Below are 17,283 nucleotides of genomic sequence, written 5' to 3' on the forward strand. Positions count from 1 at the left end.
AATCAGCCGCTCCTTTAACCCCGTCCTGTCTGGGTGCAGAACAGATGCCCTCAGGTGACCTACACGCAGAGGCGGGGCCAAATCCAAAGCTGAGCCCCGGGAGCTGTGAGAACAAAGAAGAGAAAGGGAAATCTCTCCCAGCAGCCTCAGGAGCAGTGGATTAAAGCTCCACAATCAACTTGATGTACCCTGCATCTGTGGAATACCCGATTGGACAACGAATCATCCCAAATCGAGGAGGTGGACTTTGGGAGCAACTGTAGACTTGGGGTTTGCTTTCTGCATCTAATTTGTTTCTGGTTTTATGCTTATCTTAGTTTAGTACTTAGAGTTTATTATCATTGGTAGATTTGTTTATTGATTTGGTTGCTCTCTTCTTTTTTTAAAATTTTATATATATATATTTTTTCCTCCTTTTTCTCTTTTTGTGAGTGTGTATGGGTACACTTCTTTGTGTGATTTTGTCTGTATAGCTTTGCTTTTACCATTTGTCCTAGGGTTCTGTCTGTCCATTTTTTTTTTTTTTGTATACTTTTTAGCACTTGTTATCACTGGTGGATTTGTTTGTTTGGTTTGGTTGCTCTCTTGTTTCTATTTTTTTAAATATTTTTTTCTTTTTAATACTTTTTTATTTTTTAATAACTTTATTTTATTTTTCTTTCTGTCTGTCTTTTTTTTTTTTTTTTCCCTCCCTTTTCTTCTGAGCCGTGTGGCTGACAGGGTCTTGGTGCTCCGGCTGGGTGTCAGGCCTGAGCCTCTGAGGTGGGAGAGCCGAGTTCAGGACATTGCTCCACCAGAGACCTCCAGGCCCATGTAATATCAAATGGTCAAGGCTCTCCCAGAGATCTCCATCTCAATGCTAAGACCCAGCTCCACTCAATGACCAGCAAGCTACAGTGCTGGACACCCTATGTCACACAACTAGCAAGACAGGAACACAACCTCACCCATTAGCAGAGAGGCTGCCTAAAATCATAATAAGGTCACAGACACCCCAAAACACACTCCCAAAAAACACCTGGACATGGTCCTGCTCACCAGAAAGACAAGATCCAGCCTCATCCACCAGAACACAGGCACCAGGCCCCTCCACCAGGAAGCCTACACAACCCACTGAACCAACCATAGCCACTGGGGACAGACACCAAAAACAACGGGAACTATGAACCTGCAGCCTGTGAAAAGGAGACCCCAAACACAGTAAGATAAGCAAAATGAGAAGACAGAGAAACACACAGCAGATGAAGGAGCAAGGTAAAAACCCATCAGACCTAACAAATGAAGAGGAAATAGGCAGTCTACCTGAAAAAGAATTCAGAGTAATGATAGTGAAGATGATCCAACATCTTGGAAATAGAATGGAGAAAATACAAGAAACGTTTAACAAGGACCTAGAAGAACTAAAGAACAAACAAACAATGATGAACGATACAATAAATGAAATTAAAAATTCTCTGGAAGGAATCAATAGCAGAAGAACTGAGGCAGAAGAACGGATAAGTGACCTGGAGGGTAAAATTGTGGAAATAACTACCGCAGAGCAGAATAAAGAAAAAAGAATGAAAAGAATTGAGGACAGTCTCAGAGACCTCTGGGACAACATTAAACGCAACAACATTCGAATTATAGGGGTCTCAGAAGAAGAGGAGAAACAAAAAGGGACTGAGAAAATATTTGAAGAGATTATAGTTGAAAACTTCCCTAATATGGGAAAGGAAATAGCCAAGTCCAGGAAGTGCAGAGAGTCCCATACAGGATAAATCCAAGGAGAAACACACCAAGACATATTAATCAAACTATCAAAAATTAAATACAAAGAAAAAGTATTAAAAGCAGCAAGGGAAAAGCAACAAATAACATACAAGGGAATCCCCATAAGGTTAACAGCTGATCTTTCAGCAGAAACTCTGCAAGCCAGAAGGGAGTGGCAGGACACATTTAAAGTGATAAAAGGGAAAAACCTACAACCAAGATTACTCTACCCAGCAAGGATCTCATTCAGATTCGACAGAGAAATTAAAAGCTTTACAAACAACCAAAAGCTAAGAGAATTCAGCACCACCAAACCAGCTTTACAACAAAGGCTAAAGGAACTTCTCTAGGCAGGAAACACAAGAGAAGGAAAAGACCTACAATAACAAATCCAAAACAATTAAGAAAATGGTAATAGGAACATACATGTTGATAACTACCTTAAATGTAAATGGTTGAAATGTTCCAACCAAAAGACATAGACTGGCTGAATGGACACAAAATCAAGACCCATATATGTGCTGTCTACAAGAGACCCACTTCAGACCTAGGGACACATACAGACCGAAAGTGAGGGGATGGAAAAAGATATTCTATGCAAATGGAAATCAAAAGAAAGCTGTAGTAGCAATTCTCATATCAGACAAAATAGACTTTAAAATAAAGACTATTACAAGAGACAAAGGACACTACGTAATGATCAAGGGATCAATCCTAGAAGAAGATATAACAATTGCAAATATTTATGCACCCAACATAGGAGCACCTCAGTACATAAGGCAAATGCTAACAGCCATAAAAAGGGAAATCAACAGTAACACAATCATAGTAGGGGACTTTAACACCCCACTTTCACCAATGGACAGATCATCCAAAATGAAAATAAAGAAGGAAACTCAAGCTTTAAATGATACATTAAACAATATGGACCTAAAACTGACCATTTTAACCACTTTTAAGTGTACAGATCAGTGCCATTAAGTACATTGTTGTGTAACCATCACCACTATCCATCTCCAGAATTTTTTCATCTTCCTACCTTTACAACCTAAAATTTTGTACCCATTAAACAATACTCCTCTTTCTCCCTCCCAGCCATCATTTTAAATCAGATTATATTGCATACATTTTGTATCCTCCTCAATCATCCAGAAAACATTAGTTGTATATGAAATTTAATCTTACACTGTTTACTATAATCGTTATTAGTGATTTTTGCACAACTGAACTCTTGAGACTCAACCATTATATCTAGAATTCAATTGTTGTCCCCCAAAGGGATTCTTCACCTACTGAATACATACATTCATAGCTAATAATGTACAGCTGACCCTTGAACAACACTGGGGTTTAGGGCACTGACCCTCTGCAAAAATCCCTGTATAACCCATAGTTGGCCCTCTGACTATGTGGTTCCTCAAAATCCTTGGATTTGACGAACCTCAGATAGTGTGGTACTGTAGTATTCACTACTGAAAACAAACAAAAAAACCAATGTACTAGCGGACCTGCGCAGTTCAAACTTGTGTTGTTCAAGGGTCAACTGTATTAGGCAAAGGAGCTGGAAGCAGCAGATTTGTCTCATGATAAAACTGGAAGCAAAGTAATCTACCTGCCTGGGGAAAGTTCTGGTGAGAGTGAGCATGAGAGGCTGGAAGGAAGGATGGTTAAGTAACCTGGCTGTGGCAGTGTGGGGCAGAATGTTATTCTTGTTTCCACCCCAGCTGGCCAATAGCAGATGGGTGTACTGCAATTCAATCCTGACACTACCTGTCCTGAGTTAGCACAGACCCCACAGGTTGAAGGCAAGTCTTCCACAGACCTGCCCTCACGTCAGACACCAGCTGCAGTCTCAGGGGTTCTCCAGGCCACCCATACTTCTGACCATCTGGCTACAAATTTGGGGGTTCCCACAACCCTCCAGTTCTGATAATTCACTAAAACAACTTACAGAACACTGAAAAGTGTTACTTACTTTTAAGTTTTACTATTAAGTTTTATTTTAAAGAATACACAGAAGGCAAGGTCTGCGAGGGCGCACAGGGCATCTGGGCCCTCTCGCCATGAAATCAGGGCACATCATCCTCCTGGCAAATTGATGCGGTCACCAACCAGGAAGCTCCACTGAGCCTCAGTGTACAGAGATTTTATTGGGCCTTCATTAGGCATGACTGATTTAACTCATCGGCTACATGTCTGAACTAAATCCCCAGGGTTCTCCCCTCCCTAGAGCTCTGGCAGGTGCAAAGTCTCAAACCTCTAATCACAGAGATGGGCCTTTCTGGTGACCAGCCCCCATTAGGAAGCTCTGCAGAACCTCCCACCAAGTGAGTAACCTCATTAGCACAACAAAGACATACTGATGCTCAGGAAATCCCAAGGGTTTTTAGAAGCTCTGTACTAGGAACCCAGGACAAACACCAGACAAATTCATCATTATATTGATACGAAAAACACTGGTAGCAATGAACATGTCTGCTGACAGAAAAGATTATGTTAATAGTATGAGTTACTATATATGCATATCAAAAAAACAAAAGTAATCTTAAGGAGAATGAGAAACAAAATGTATCAGTAAGAAGACTAGAAACAAGATGTTTCCCCAAGGGAAGCTGGAAGAAAAGAACTTGATCAACCCAACTGAAGATGGGAAAAAGAAGGGAGAAAAAAAGAAGTAGCAGAAGAGATGGTAAGTAGAAAACATAAAACATCGTGGTAGAAATCAAGAATTCCTAGAAATCAAGAAGAAAGTGACAATCTAATACAAAAATGGGCAAATGGTATAAATAGGTAAACACCAAAGGAAAAAATAAAAATTGCCAACAAAAATGAACAGTGGAGAGGAAAATGCAGACTGATACAAGGTAATGTTTTTCCTTCATCTGACTGGCAAAAGTTTAAAAGGGTTGGGACTTCCCTGGTGGCGCAGTGGTTAAGAATCCGCCTGCCAATGCAGGGGACACGGGTTTGAGCCCTGGTCCGGGAAGATCCTACATGCCATGGTGCAACTAAGCTGGTGAGCCACAACTACTAAGCCTGCACTCCAGAACCTGCAAGCCACAACTACTGAAACCCGCATGCCACAACTGCACCTAGAGCCCGTGCTCTGCAACAAGAGAAGCCACCGCAATGAGAACCCTCTGCACCACAATGAAGAATAGCCCCCGCTCGCTGCAACTAGAGAAAGCCCGTGCGCAGCAATTAAGACCCAACACAGCCAAAAATAAATAAAGAAATAAATTTGTTTAAAAAAAAAAAAAAGGTTTAAGAGAACCATCTCCTCTGCAGGGAGGATCTGGGCTGGCCTTCTCATGCAATGTCGGGACAGGTACAGCATTTTTTGAACAGCTTGGCAGGATCTGTCAATATTTTAAATGTAAATACATACACTTTTACTTGGCAACTCCACTTTTAGAAAACTACCCTACAGAAACATTAGTGACATTATTTGTAACAGTGACAACTAACAAATAAATAAATGTTCACCAACAGGGAAAAATGGTTAAATAAATTATGGCACTTCCATATTATGGAATACTAAGGAGTGGTTAAAAAGATCAAGGTAGAGCTATGTAAATGGACACAAAAGATATCCAACTGTCGAATGAAATAAAAGTTAAAATTACGTAAAAAATTTAAAACCTAGAACAATATATGTTCTATGATTCTATTGTTTTTTTTAACCTACCTGTCTACCAATCTACCTACCTACCAATCTATGTGTAAATGTGTCTGTAAATTCATATAAATAAGTGACAGGCTGACGATCCCTTATTTGAAACCTCAGAACTACGTGAGTTTCAAAAGTCAGAATTTTTTTTCCGATTGTAAAGGTAAGATGGGGGATGTACCACACATTAAGTAACATCTCCAGGAGAGCCTGCAGCAGCCTTCATAATCAAACTCATTAATATGTTTACAGTGAGATGTGTGATTATCTACAGTAGTAGGATAGATGATGGTAATAAATAGCCTCACGTTGTTCAGATCAGACTTGCTACCACATGAAGACAGGTCGGATTTTACTGCCCCAAAATTATGAAAACAAACAAACGAAACCCTCGGTTTTGGATAAATGAACTATGTATCAACTAAGATGATATCTGGGATGGGGAATGGAACAAGGAAAGGTGAAGAGGCACTTACATTTCCTGTTCTACATTATTCTGTTCATTTGGATATTCATAATAAGAATGCATTTATGTTACCGGTTGTCAAATTAAAACCCATATGTAAAATTAAAAATGAGGAAAGATGCCTCAGAGAGTACAGAAAAGCCCAGAGGTGCAAAGAGCAACCCCAAATCTGGGAACTGCCCCAGAAGCTCCTGGAAACATTCAATAAATATTTCCTGAAACAGCACACAGCATATGAGTAGGAAGTTCTGGTTCTCAAATACTCTTTCTGTATTGGCTGGTCACTTGTTTCTCGTGCTCAGAAAACGTTCATTGAGCATTGCATATGGCAAGCACCTCAAGTTCTAGGGTAAACATTTTTGAAAGAAACTGACACTTTAATCATTCCAAGGGTTCAGTCAGTCCAGTGGTGCCAGGCAGACCATCCACCAGGCTGGGTGAGAAGGTATTAAATGAAGCACACGATGACTGTCTACATGTCAGATCTGGATCTCAGGGAACCATCCTGGTTCTTCCAGATCATGTCAGCCTCAGTTGCCAAGGCACCACCATCTCCAGCAAGCACACCCTCAGCGGCCTCTGCTCTGGAGGACCACAGATGAGACTGGAGCTCCCTCTCCCTGCTTCCCCTGTATGATGCTGGAGGAATCTGCATCCCTCTGTTTCACCCCAGGTATTCAACCATCTCTCCACTGCTGGAGTTCAGCACAGCCACTGGTCCCCGCACCACCCTGTCCTCAGGCAGGTATTGACAGATGTCTGGGCCCTCACCCCCTAATCCACTCTCAGCTTCAACACCAGCCTCACAGGCTTCCTCTGTCCTCGGCTGGGCCCTGCAGCCTGGATTCTTCATCTTCATCTTCGTCTTCCATGCCAGTGACCCTGCAAACTCCTAGCTCAAGAAGGTCTCGTCTGCTTCCGTTCCAGTCTCCACCGGGCTTCACCATCTCTCCACACTGTTCCCCCCCTCCAGCTGCCAAACTCTCAAATCTTAAACTGGGAGCGGTGGCCTCTTTCCTCTTGCCAATGTACTTGATCCATCACTGCAGCTGATGGTGAGCAACAATTATTTTACTACATCTCCACCCCAACTCAACTCAGAGTCAACTGCTATCAAATTAGGTATGTGCTCAGCCTGACCTTCGCGTGGTGCTACAATGCAGGCCCAGCCAACTTCCTCACTTCCCTCTCATGCCGTCCCTCCTGTCTGGCTAGGCTGGAATATTCAGTGTTTCGTGAACTCTCCTTGCTTTCCACCTCCAGACTTTGCTCACCTGGGAAGTCCTCCCTTCACATCTCTCATCAGCATCCTATCAGTCTTCTCAGGGTCTGCCTCTGGTTCCTGATTCCCCCTGATCAGACCTAATCTCTCCCTCCTTTGAAGCAACTAAGAACTCTGTACCTTTCGTGGCACTGCCTTCATTTTGAACTATGGCATCTGTGGATGTCTGAGTTTTTATACCAGATAGCAAGCAAGTTGGAAATGCCCAGTGCAAGGTAGGCCCTTGAGGCTCACTGTCTGAATTCACACCTTCATGGTTAGTTCACAGACTCCATAGGCTAATAAGGTCAAAGTCACAGACTCTGACCTCCTGGGGTCAGCTAGGTTTGCTATAACCTGTTTATGGCTTCTGGGAACAATCGTGACCGTGGTCACAGGGAGAATGTGTGAGTCAGTGTCACACTAGATGAACGAAATATGCCCAAAAATCACTCTGAATGTGCATGAGACTTTAATAAATAAAAAGATGTATCAGGAACACAGTTACCCACCCACCTTACACGTCATCTAATCTAACTAGCACAAAAATTTCTGGGGGAGGTGTTTTCTTATTTTAAGACTAACACTAAGGTCTCAGTTGAGTTGACTAAGTCAGGTTAAGCAAGGTCACCCAACGCTAAGTGTTAGAATTGAGATTTTAACCTGGGTCTGACTCAGAGACCAGTGCTCTTTGAAATTCCCCACATCTGTAAACTTGTACACTTGTGACCTGTGTACTCACAAATATACTCTCAAGTATATTCACTGGTATACTCACAAGTATACTTGTGACTTATATATTCACAAGTCATGTTCACTCCCACATTGACGAGGTCACAGATACAAACATATCTCATATTGTAGCTTACTCTCTTTTTATGTCTTTTAAAAAAAATAAAATTTATGGGCCAAAAAAAAATAAAGTGAAACAACACCGTGGTTAAAAGAGCTTCCAGGAAATGCAATCAAAACCATAGTGAGATATCACTTCATATCTGTTAGAATGGCTGTTATCAAAAAGATAAGCAATAATGTGTGTTGGCAAGGATGTGGAGAAAGGGAAACCTTTGTACAGCGCCGACTGGAATGTAAATTGGTGCAGCCAGAGGGATATTTTGGTATATTTCTTCCAGGCATTTTCAACATGTAGCTTTTCTCCATAGTTGAAAAATAGTTTTTCCGTAGTTTCCATGTTGTATAAATAGTTGTACACTCTGGTGGGTTAGTTTTTTTGCACTTATTATAACAGATATTTTCTGATGTGACTGAAATCTCTTCCTGAACGTCACGTTTACTGGTGATGCTTCCTTGTCTACCATTTTCCAGTGCTTAGGCTTTGGGGGCGTTTCTGGTTTGCTGTTATAATGTGCAGAGCACAGGACTTTTTTCTCTAGAAACCTCAGCTTAGGTCTTTAAGATCCATTCCATTACAGAGAAGTAAGCGGGCAGCAGTCAGCTCGGGGAGCAATTTCTCTTACTTTAAGAAAAGCTTTCAGGGGCTTCCCTGGTGGCGCAGTGGTTGAGAGTCCGCCTGCCGATGCAGGGGTCGCGGGTTCGTGCCCCGGTCCGGGAAGATCCCACATGCTGCGGAGCGGCTGGGCCTGTGAGCCATGGCCGCCGAGCCTGCGCGTCCGGAGTCTGCGCGTCCGGAGCCTGTGCTCCGCAACGGGAGAAGCCACAACAGTGAGAGAGGCCCACGTACCACACACAAAAAAAGAAAAGCTTTCAATATAAAGGTCAATTTTGGAGTCCTTAGAGAGATTTAAATAATCAGCATTCAGAAAGACAGTGGATCTAGTTACACACACTGGTACTTTAGGGTCGAGTAATTGTTTTAACCTTTCACCTAGCGCTCTCGCCCTACAGCAATCTGAAACCAGGGCTGGGAGTCCCGAAAGGCAACTTCTCCAAGGGGTCGCGCCCCTGCCGCCCGGACACACCCGCGCAGGCTTCTGAGTGCGGGCAGCGGCCCGGATCCCCTTACCTGGGCAGCGCCAGCTCCTCCTCCGCACGGTCCCAGGAGCTGGCGAGCGAGGGCCGCGCCAGGACCCCGTCCAGGTCGAACACGGCAGCACGCAGCGCCATGACTGCCTGCGCCTCAGCCTTCCACCCAGGTACAGACCGCTGCGAGGAGATGGACGAAGGCCGGGGCGCGGGACCACAGCGGCGAGCCGACGGGGCCTCCCAAGTCGAGTTCGGCCCCGCCCAAGCCCCCTGTCCTGGCCCCGGCTCCGCCCCTGCCCCGGCTTCCGCCCCACCCTCTGTTCTGGCCCCGGCGCCCCCAACCCCCTTGCCCTGGCCTCCGCCTCGCCCCCTGTCCCGGACTTGACCACGCCCCACACCCGCCCCGCCCCCTGTTCTGGCCCCGGCCTCCTCAGCCCCTTGCCCTGGCCCCCCTCACCCCTTTGCCCTGGCCTCCGCCTCGCCCCCTGTCCCGGATTTGACCACGCCCCACCTCCGCCCCAACCCCTTGTCCCGGTGCCGCCGGCGTTTCGTCACACCGTGCCTCCCTTGATGTACCCGCACCCACGGCGGCCTGGGCTCCATCTTCACCGCCTCCCGGCGCCTGGACCCGCCCGGAGAGAAGGGGGGGCCTGGGAAAGAGCCAGAGGCCACAGACCCTTGAGAGAGAGAGAGCGAGAGATGCCCAAAGTTTCTTCATTAAATATTTGGATGCTCTATATTCGTTTTGGTTGTCATATCTAGTAAAGTAATAGCTTTGTTGCCCTTCTTTTCTAGATTCTGTACATATAGTTACAGGTCTGTAACTATCCTGACCATGAGCCTCTAGTCACACTCTTCTTTGTCAAAGCAAAATGTATTTCTAGGATAAAATATCATGCTCCAGGTATTGTATGCCAACCCAGAAGACGTCCATCCCAGTCTCTTGTGAAATGAAGTTTAGAAGGAATAAATGTGAACTATGATTACCCCTTTGTACGGCCTTCTTATACTAATGCTGCCTAAAAATGTTTGAGCTTTGTTTTAAACCACACTCTTGGCTCATTTGTGTTTCTGGAAAACCTAAGCCTTAGGAGTGTCCGAGCTGTGCTTGCAAATGGGTTGTTGGACTCTTTGTGCCTTTGTAGTCAGCTCCATGAATTAAAACATACTCCCGGCCTGATGTTCCAACTTGCCACGAGCACAGCTCAGGACATAGGTGCCGAAGACCTCCCTCCCTCCTTCACAGTGTCATCTGTGAATTTACCCAAGATATTTTCCCCCTTTAGCTAGAAGAATGTTGTAAGAGATAGATACCCTGCTGAAATCAAGAAATACTTGATCTACCAACCATCAATCTGATCGACAAGAGAAATGAGTCTGCCTTGGGGTGTCTTGTTCTAGTGAACCAGGACCACGCTTGCTTCTCTTGCTTTATAACCTCTTCTGGGATTGTGCCTGAGACAGTTAGTGTTTTCTGAGATCCACTCCTGAGAAGCAGGAAGTAATTAACAACCCCAAATGTTGTAGAAATAACTGAAAAAAAAATTCGATATTGCACTCAGATGACGCTGGGTGACCTGTTTCAGAACACTTTCAGTGGAGTTTTTGGGGATAGACGCTAGATTACCCTAGATTTGAAGACTGAGCCAGAGTTAAAGTGAATACATACAGTAGTCACTCAAGAAGTTGGTGATCTCAAAAGTAAAATGAGTTAAAAAAAAAAAAGAAAGCAAATGGCAGCCTGCTTATGTAGTATGAAACCACTTAAATTGAAATCTCCAGTTTAGACTTCCCTTTACCTCCACACTTGCATATGCAATTTCTTAGTCAGCACCTCCTCATGAATATCTCATAGGTTATCTCGAATTTCTCATGACTGAAACAGAACTCTGGCTGCATTCCCACCTCCCAAGCCTGCTCCTGGTCTTACTAAAGGGCCTTCCCTTCCAGTTGCTCAATTCAAAGAACTTGGACCCCTGGTTTCCAGCTAACCCCTGTGTCCTTGAACTCAGTCCCAGTGGTGGCCAGCTGATTGGGGCAGAGGTGACAGCTTCCACATCAGTGGTGGTGTTTTTCTGGGAGACTTTCTTAAAGGCCCAGTCTGAGGCTCACTACGCCATTCTTTTCAAAGATTTTGCAGGTTCCTAATTTCCTGTATTCAATCTCTCCCTATTTAAATTAACTAGAGTGATTTCTCTTGCCTGACGGGTGCAGTACTGTTTAGGAATACATGTATGTGTTTGTAAAATGTAGCAAAGTGAAGAGAAAGGTCACACTGACCGAACTGGATTTTATAAATCCCCCTTAAAAAAAAAAAGAAACTTAGAATATGAGACTCCACTTTAGATGGAAATCATCTTTGGTGAAGAGGAAATTATGGAGCTGTCTTATGGACCTTTGTTTGTTCCTGGGCTGTAAACTATAACACCTGGTGAGTTACAGCGCTTCCTGGATGAATTGCTTAGGCAAAGGTTAGAGGTCTTGACTGCATTTTACTGTGCTCTGCTCTTTGTCATGGGTCATTGTCCCGCTATGCTTTCTGCCACCCAAGGTACGGGAAGATGAGAGCTCACTCAGCTGGGCTATGGAAAAGGGATATCTTTTTGAAATGTACATCCTAACCCTTATGTCTGCTAATTTGAATATTTATAAAATTTGTTTTAGGTGATAGCACAGATTCATAAAACATGGCTAATGTAGTAGGGAAAATTCAGAAGTTACATCTGCTCTCAGTCACTAAATTTGTATTGAACTCATTACACTGAACTCATTAGATTTCGTGTTGGATTCCCTGCCCCTGCTACCCCTTTCCCACCTCCTGCTAGGCCTTGGTTTTCCAACGCTACTTTAACACTCTGTTTAATTCCTAGTGGTTGAGAGAGAGGTTCACACTGCTGCTTCTCCTGCTGTAGGTGTTTGAATCAAGCTTAAAGTTGTCTCAAACTGTTTTCTAAACCCACATTCCACGTGAAGCTTTGTCTTTCTTTCGTGCAGCAAATGAATTTCTTTTATTCATTCAACAAATATGTATGGAGCACCTGCTATGTGCCACGTGCTTTCTTGGCAATTGGGATTCATTGGTAAATAAAACAGACAAAAAATAGAGATGACCAAGAAGTTTCCATTTTAGTGGAATGATGAATTCAAGGAGTTGCCAGTTGTTTGTGGGACAATGAGAAAAATGAGACAGGGAATATTGATAGTGGCTACTCGTCGTGTTTCTTCTTTGTCATTGTTTTGGCTGCCAACACGTATAACCTCTTGCTACATTTGGAAAATTCTGCCCCGTAGTGGACATCTATCATTCAGAGATGCACAATGTCCTTCAAACATCACTCTAATTTAATATCTCACATTTTGAGTTTTACCTTCTTAAGGTAGCCTCCACAAACACCACGTTAGCTGGGCTCCCTTAACACTGATCACGTGACATGGGCTCTGCCAGTCACGTGAGAGTTGGGTATGGGAATGAGCAAACAGAAGCAACAGCTGTGTGAGCTGGAACTTTCTTCCAGCCACAGCAGTAGCAGCGGCATCTAGTTTTGATCTTGGAGAGACAGCAGGGGCTAGAGGTCATAGGCAAAGTGGCCCTGACTCTTTTCCCCGTTTGAAAGCTAGAATGTTTCAAGGAGGCAAAAACTGTAAAAACAGGTACAAAGTTTATTATTAGAGACAGAGCACAACCTGTGGGAGAGCGCACAGAGAAGCAGTTTGTTTATTTAAGACAGAAGCAAGGCAGAAATACACACCCAGAGAACAGTGCTGGAGTCCTGAATGAGGAGGCAGTAAGGAGGTGATTTAAATCACTTATATAGGGCAGTCCTTCCAGGTCTTTGTTTACACTTGGCCAATTATCTTGTTTCTTTTTTCACACTTGACTGGCCCCAGGACACTCCCCAACATGCATGCACAACTTTTTGTTAAGGTGGATCCCACTGCAGAGGCCTGTGGGTGCATGTCCACACTTATTATGCCGTGGCATCCCCTCCCTTTCTGACCCACAAGGAGCCTTCCTGCGCATGTGCAGTCAGGGAAGTTTTCCTGATCTCAGGAGTGGCCGTCTTATCTCTTTATTTCAGCGGAGCTCAGCTTCTGCCACTAGCTTTGTCCTTGGAGTGTCTGGGTGAGAACAAAGCTTCAATTTTACTGCCCTTGACGAACACCAGCTGTCCAGCCCAGGGGACCATCTATCTCCTCTCTCAGATTCTCTGGGGAGGCCGAGACAGAGCTTCTCCAGTCTAGCTCTGGCTGTGCATGGTGCCAATGGGGTGACACAGTGATGGCTTTGTTAAAATTGTACCTGGTGTGGTTTGCTGTCACTGCATTGTTCTTGGCTGTGTGGTTTCCACACCTGCTTCTCTTGTCCTCCCTGAGATTCTGTGAGTTATCAGTATCCTATCATAAGACGCTTTCTGCTTATAAGACTGAGAGAAATGTCTGTGGTTGCAAAGAAGAACCCTGTAAGACGTAGCCACCTTATGAATCTTAGAAGGAAGAGCCACTCTGACCATAGAATCCAACAATGCTAAGGGCTCACGTTCTCAGGTGAAGGCCTGTGAGCTTAGCTCAGCAAGTCAGACGCACCCAGTCCAGACTTTACAGCAGGAGCTGGTGAGGTGAGCAGGGCAAGACGAGAAAGGTTTTGGTTGGCAGTTTCGGGGCGGCAGCAGCAGCCGGGGTCCCCAGCTGGCAGGGACGGAGCAGGCCCTGTGACCCTCTGCTTTCGGCGGCAATAGTTCCAGCGCTATAGTTGACACTCATAGTGTGAGCACTTCAGCAATAGGGTCCAACTCTAACTTTCACAATGACGAAGGCTGTGCCTGCCTTTTCTTCCTTACTTTGTTAATCTATTTTATTTTCTGCCCACTCCATTACTTTATATGCAGTATGCTTTTGATGGACTTTATGGTTTATTCCATAAGAAACAGAATTTCAAGATGAGGTTGTGTCAGGATTAGAGCAAGAAAGTGCATTGTCTAGAGAGGCAAGACTTGGAGCTAACTGGAGTAACTGACGAGATGTAAGACTTTGTCCCTCTGGGGTTACGATGTGCTCTTTTGTGTCTGTGAGGAATGGCTGTCTTGTGTTAGTGTTCTAACTATGTTTTCTTAGATTCACTATTGGTCGGTTTGGCATCCATTACAAACCAGGCAACTAATGGCCAAAGTTGTTTACATCTTCCCAGTGATCCAGCCTTCATGGGAGTACAGACATCATATTACAAACCCTCCAGCCAATCTCAAGTCCACACCCCCGGCCATCTCCTTTACCTCTCTCTCACACCAGGCCAATATTTCCCCTGCAGTGAATCACCCCAGGGCCAGGTACTGAACCACTGGAGACCACCCCTATACCCACAGCCCACAAAAATGATTCAAACTATCCAGTCCTAGGCTGCTGACCCTGTCCTGCCTTACCTTCCCTACAGAAACTCCAATACATTCTCTGGGCCATGTTTTCTCCTTTGCCCTTCCCGCCCTCTGTGTGGCCCATGTGCTTCCCCGTGTGGCCCTACGTGACATGCCATGATTCCTGCTTCTGGGGATCTGTGAGTATAAACTTCTTCCTCTGTGACGATCATTCCCGTGTCTGCATGTCTTGCCATACCTGATTGAAACAAATGCTGGGTACACATTTTAGAACAGAATGTGTAGGTGTAAGCATTTTTTTCAAAGTGTAATTATGGAAAGTTGGGTGTGCCTTGGTGGGAGGAGGCAAAGAGCAAGATTGAGGGAGTTTCCCAGCATTTAAACTCCTTTCAAATATTCTGGGAAAGTTCCCACCTTGAATGTGGCAGAAGCCACCTTTCACATAGAAGCTCAAAGCACCAGATTCCTGCTTCCTCGGCCTTCCATGCATTTAGTTCACGAGCACGTGATTAATCAGGTGCGTTTATCCTGACCTTTGTACTGGGAGCTAGCGCCACAGTGAAGTAGGGATAGAGGAGAATTAATCCTGGCAGCAGCAGGAGTGGCTGGTTTCCAGGGACAGCAGTGACAGCAGTACCAGTGACAGACGGTGCAAGGTTTTGCGTCCATTTCTGCAGCAGCAGGGCCCACTATGCTGGTAATAGCTTGTGATTTGGGCTTTAGTCCGGCTGGTGTTTCCCTCGCTCTCACCTGTGCTCCAGGGGGGGTTCTCCAGCTTTGTAAGTACACCTGTGAACTTCCTATTGCCCTTTAATAAAATCATTTTCTGCTTAAATTAATCAACAGATTTTTATTGCTCAAACCAAAGACCCTGTTACAATCTATTATTTTCCCTTTTCCTTCCCTCTTTTCTTCCTTCCTTCCTTCCTTCCTTCCTCCTAGCTGTCCCTCTATATGCATTTAATACTTGCATAACTTTATATACACACAGATATACATATATATCAATATGAAAGTACTTATGGTAAAATATTAACATTTGTTAATTCTGGATAGTGGGAATGTTGGTGGTTACTTTTATGTGTTTTAACATTCTCAAAAGATAATACTAGCAATCACAGACACATGTGTAAATATATGCACGTATACATCATATTTGTATATATCACATATATATCGGGTTGGCCAAAAAGTGCGTCTGGGTTTTCTGAAGATCTTACAAAAACCCGGACGATCTTTTTGGCCAACCGATATTTACATACGTACACATATATATCATGTATTATTTCAGTTTTCTAAGCTCTTTATTTATACTAACTCATTTACTCCTCATTACAAGCTTATGAAGTGGAGCCAGTATTCACATCCTCCTTTTACATATGAGGAGACTGAGGCACAGAAGGCTCTAGAGACCTGTCCCAAACCGCACAACTTTAAAGGAGCAGAGCCAGAAGTTAAACCCTGGCAGTCATGTCCTGCGTCCTTGGCTTTTAACAATACGTGGGAGATGAGATAACAAGGTGCAGACCCCAGAGTGTTTTTAGGATGGAGGATGAGCTTCCTCATGGGCTGAGGGGAAGGAACAAGCGAGAGGGAGAGGGAGATACGAGAGAGCCGGGCGACATTTGATAGATGGGGCCACCGCCAGGATCACAGGGCCACGCTTCGCCACGCACAGCAGGAGGAAAAGGACTCCTGATTTGATGCAGGCGAGAAGGAGGCAAAGGGTCAATTTATGGTTTGAAGGAAGGTGAACTTCCTTATCTGGGAAATTGAAGGCAAGGTCACCAGCAAGGAGGCCGAGGAGGAAGCAGGCAAGCTGCAGCCAAACCAGGTGGCAGCACGAGGGAGCCGGGGTCCTGCAGGGGAGAAGGGGAAGAAGAGAACCGCAGGCTGCAGACTGGCGGCTCTGTCCTTGGTCCTATTTTACTCAGAGCTGTACTGCTCTATTGACAGACAGACCCAGGAGATTCCCCATCTATGGGTGAGGTTGGGGGACGCCAGGAAGTGATCCTGGAGCGCAGGATCCTTCAGAGCAAAGAACGAAGCATCTTCGTAACCAGACGGCAAGTAATCTGCTGTTGGTCCCCACTGGACAAGGACTAGATAATCACAGGCTCCTCCCCCTTCCCTCCAGAGAGGGTGTGTGTGTGTGTGTGTGTGTGTGAGAGAGAGAGAGAGAGAGAGAGGGAATGAGCATGCGTCTGTGTGCCTGCCAAGCTGGCGGTCCCTCCTGTGGACCCGCCTGGCTCTTACCTGCAGAAGCATTCGTGCCAGGCTCTCCGTGCTATCCTCCTCAGCAGGACCTGCATGCAGCTTCTCTGGTCACCAGAGCTGGGAGCCTGGGCACAGCAGCCTGTCTTCAGAACTTGTCCAGCCCTCCCCAGGCAGCCAATCTGACTCTCAGTGTCAGGTCTCCCTCATCCACCAAGGCATGTCCTGTCCCAGCATCTTTTTGACAAGGAAATGAAGACACCCAGCTGTGCTCTGCACCTGCCTTTCCATTCTGGGGGGACTTTGGCCAGCTGACCAGGACCTCCAAGCCAGGCTGGTACTCTGTTCTTTGAATGGCTTGTCTTCTGTGGTCACAGGTAAGAAAGGTGCCCCCGAGCTTGTGTTGGGGACATTGTGAGGGCGGTTCAAAGTGATATGAGCAGATTAGCAGCTTCTGGGCACTTAGGAGGGAGGTATGTCAGAATGCTGGAAGTTGCCTGCTTCTAGAAAAATTTTAGTCTTTTGGTTGTCCCTGCTGGGGCTGTCCAGAGCCCAGTGACAGTCACCCCCTCCCACTGGTGAGGGTGGCTCCATCTCAGGACTTATT

At 45.1% G+C, this 17,283-nt stretch overlaps 1 protein-coding gene and 1 long non-coding RNA gene across 16 annotated transcripts in view; one reads left to right on the forward strand and one right to left on the reverse strand.

Annotated features, from left to right (window-relative positions):
* EPHX2 (epoxide hydrolase 2) overlaps positions 1-9,366 on the reverse strand; it is a 57,164-nt gene extending 47,798 nt beyond the window's left edge. For all 15 annotated transcript variants that reach the window (XR_003790692.1, XR_003790698.1, XR_003790695.1 and 12 more), the window contains exon 1: positions 9,134-9,366. Coding sequence is in view for 4 of the 15 variants with exons in the window: in XM_029201902.1 (XP_029057735.1) it covers positions 9,134-9,234 (101 nt within the window). In the remaining 11 variants the exon portion in view is untranslated. The remainder of the gene's footprint in view (positions 1-9,133) is intronic.
* A 1,877-nt stretch (positions 9,367-11,243) lies between these two features.
* On the forward strand, positions 11,244-16,630 carry LOC114884748. Its single transcript, XR_003790891.1, has 3 exons — positions 11,244-11,524; positions 14,522-14,641; positions 16,419-16,630. It is a non-coding gene; the product is annotated as an uncharacterized LOC114884748 (long non-coding RNA).
* The last annotated feature ends 653 nt before the right edge of the window (positions 16,631-17,283 follow it).

The sequence above is a fragment of the Monodon monoceros genome, unplaced genomic scaffold (genome assembly GCF_005190385.1).
Source record: "Monodon monoceros isolate NGI ecotype Baffin Bay Population unplaced genomic scaffold, NGI_Narwhal_1 Super_Scaffold_5, whole genome shotgun sequence".
In the NCBI taxonomy this organism is placed as follows: domain Eukaryota; kingdom Metazoa; phylum Chordata; class Mammalia; order Artiodactyla; family Monodontidae; genus Monodon; species Monodon monoceros.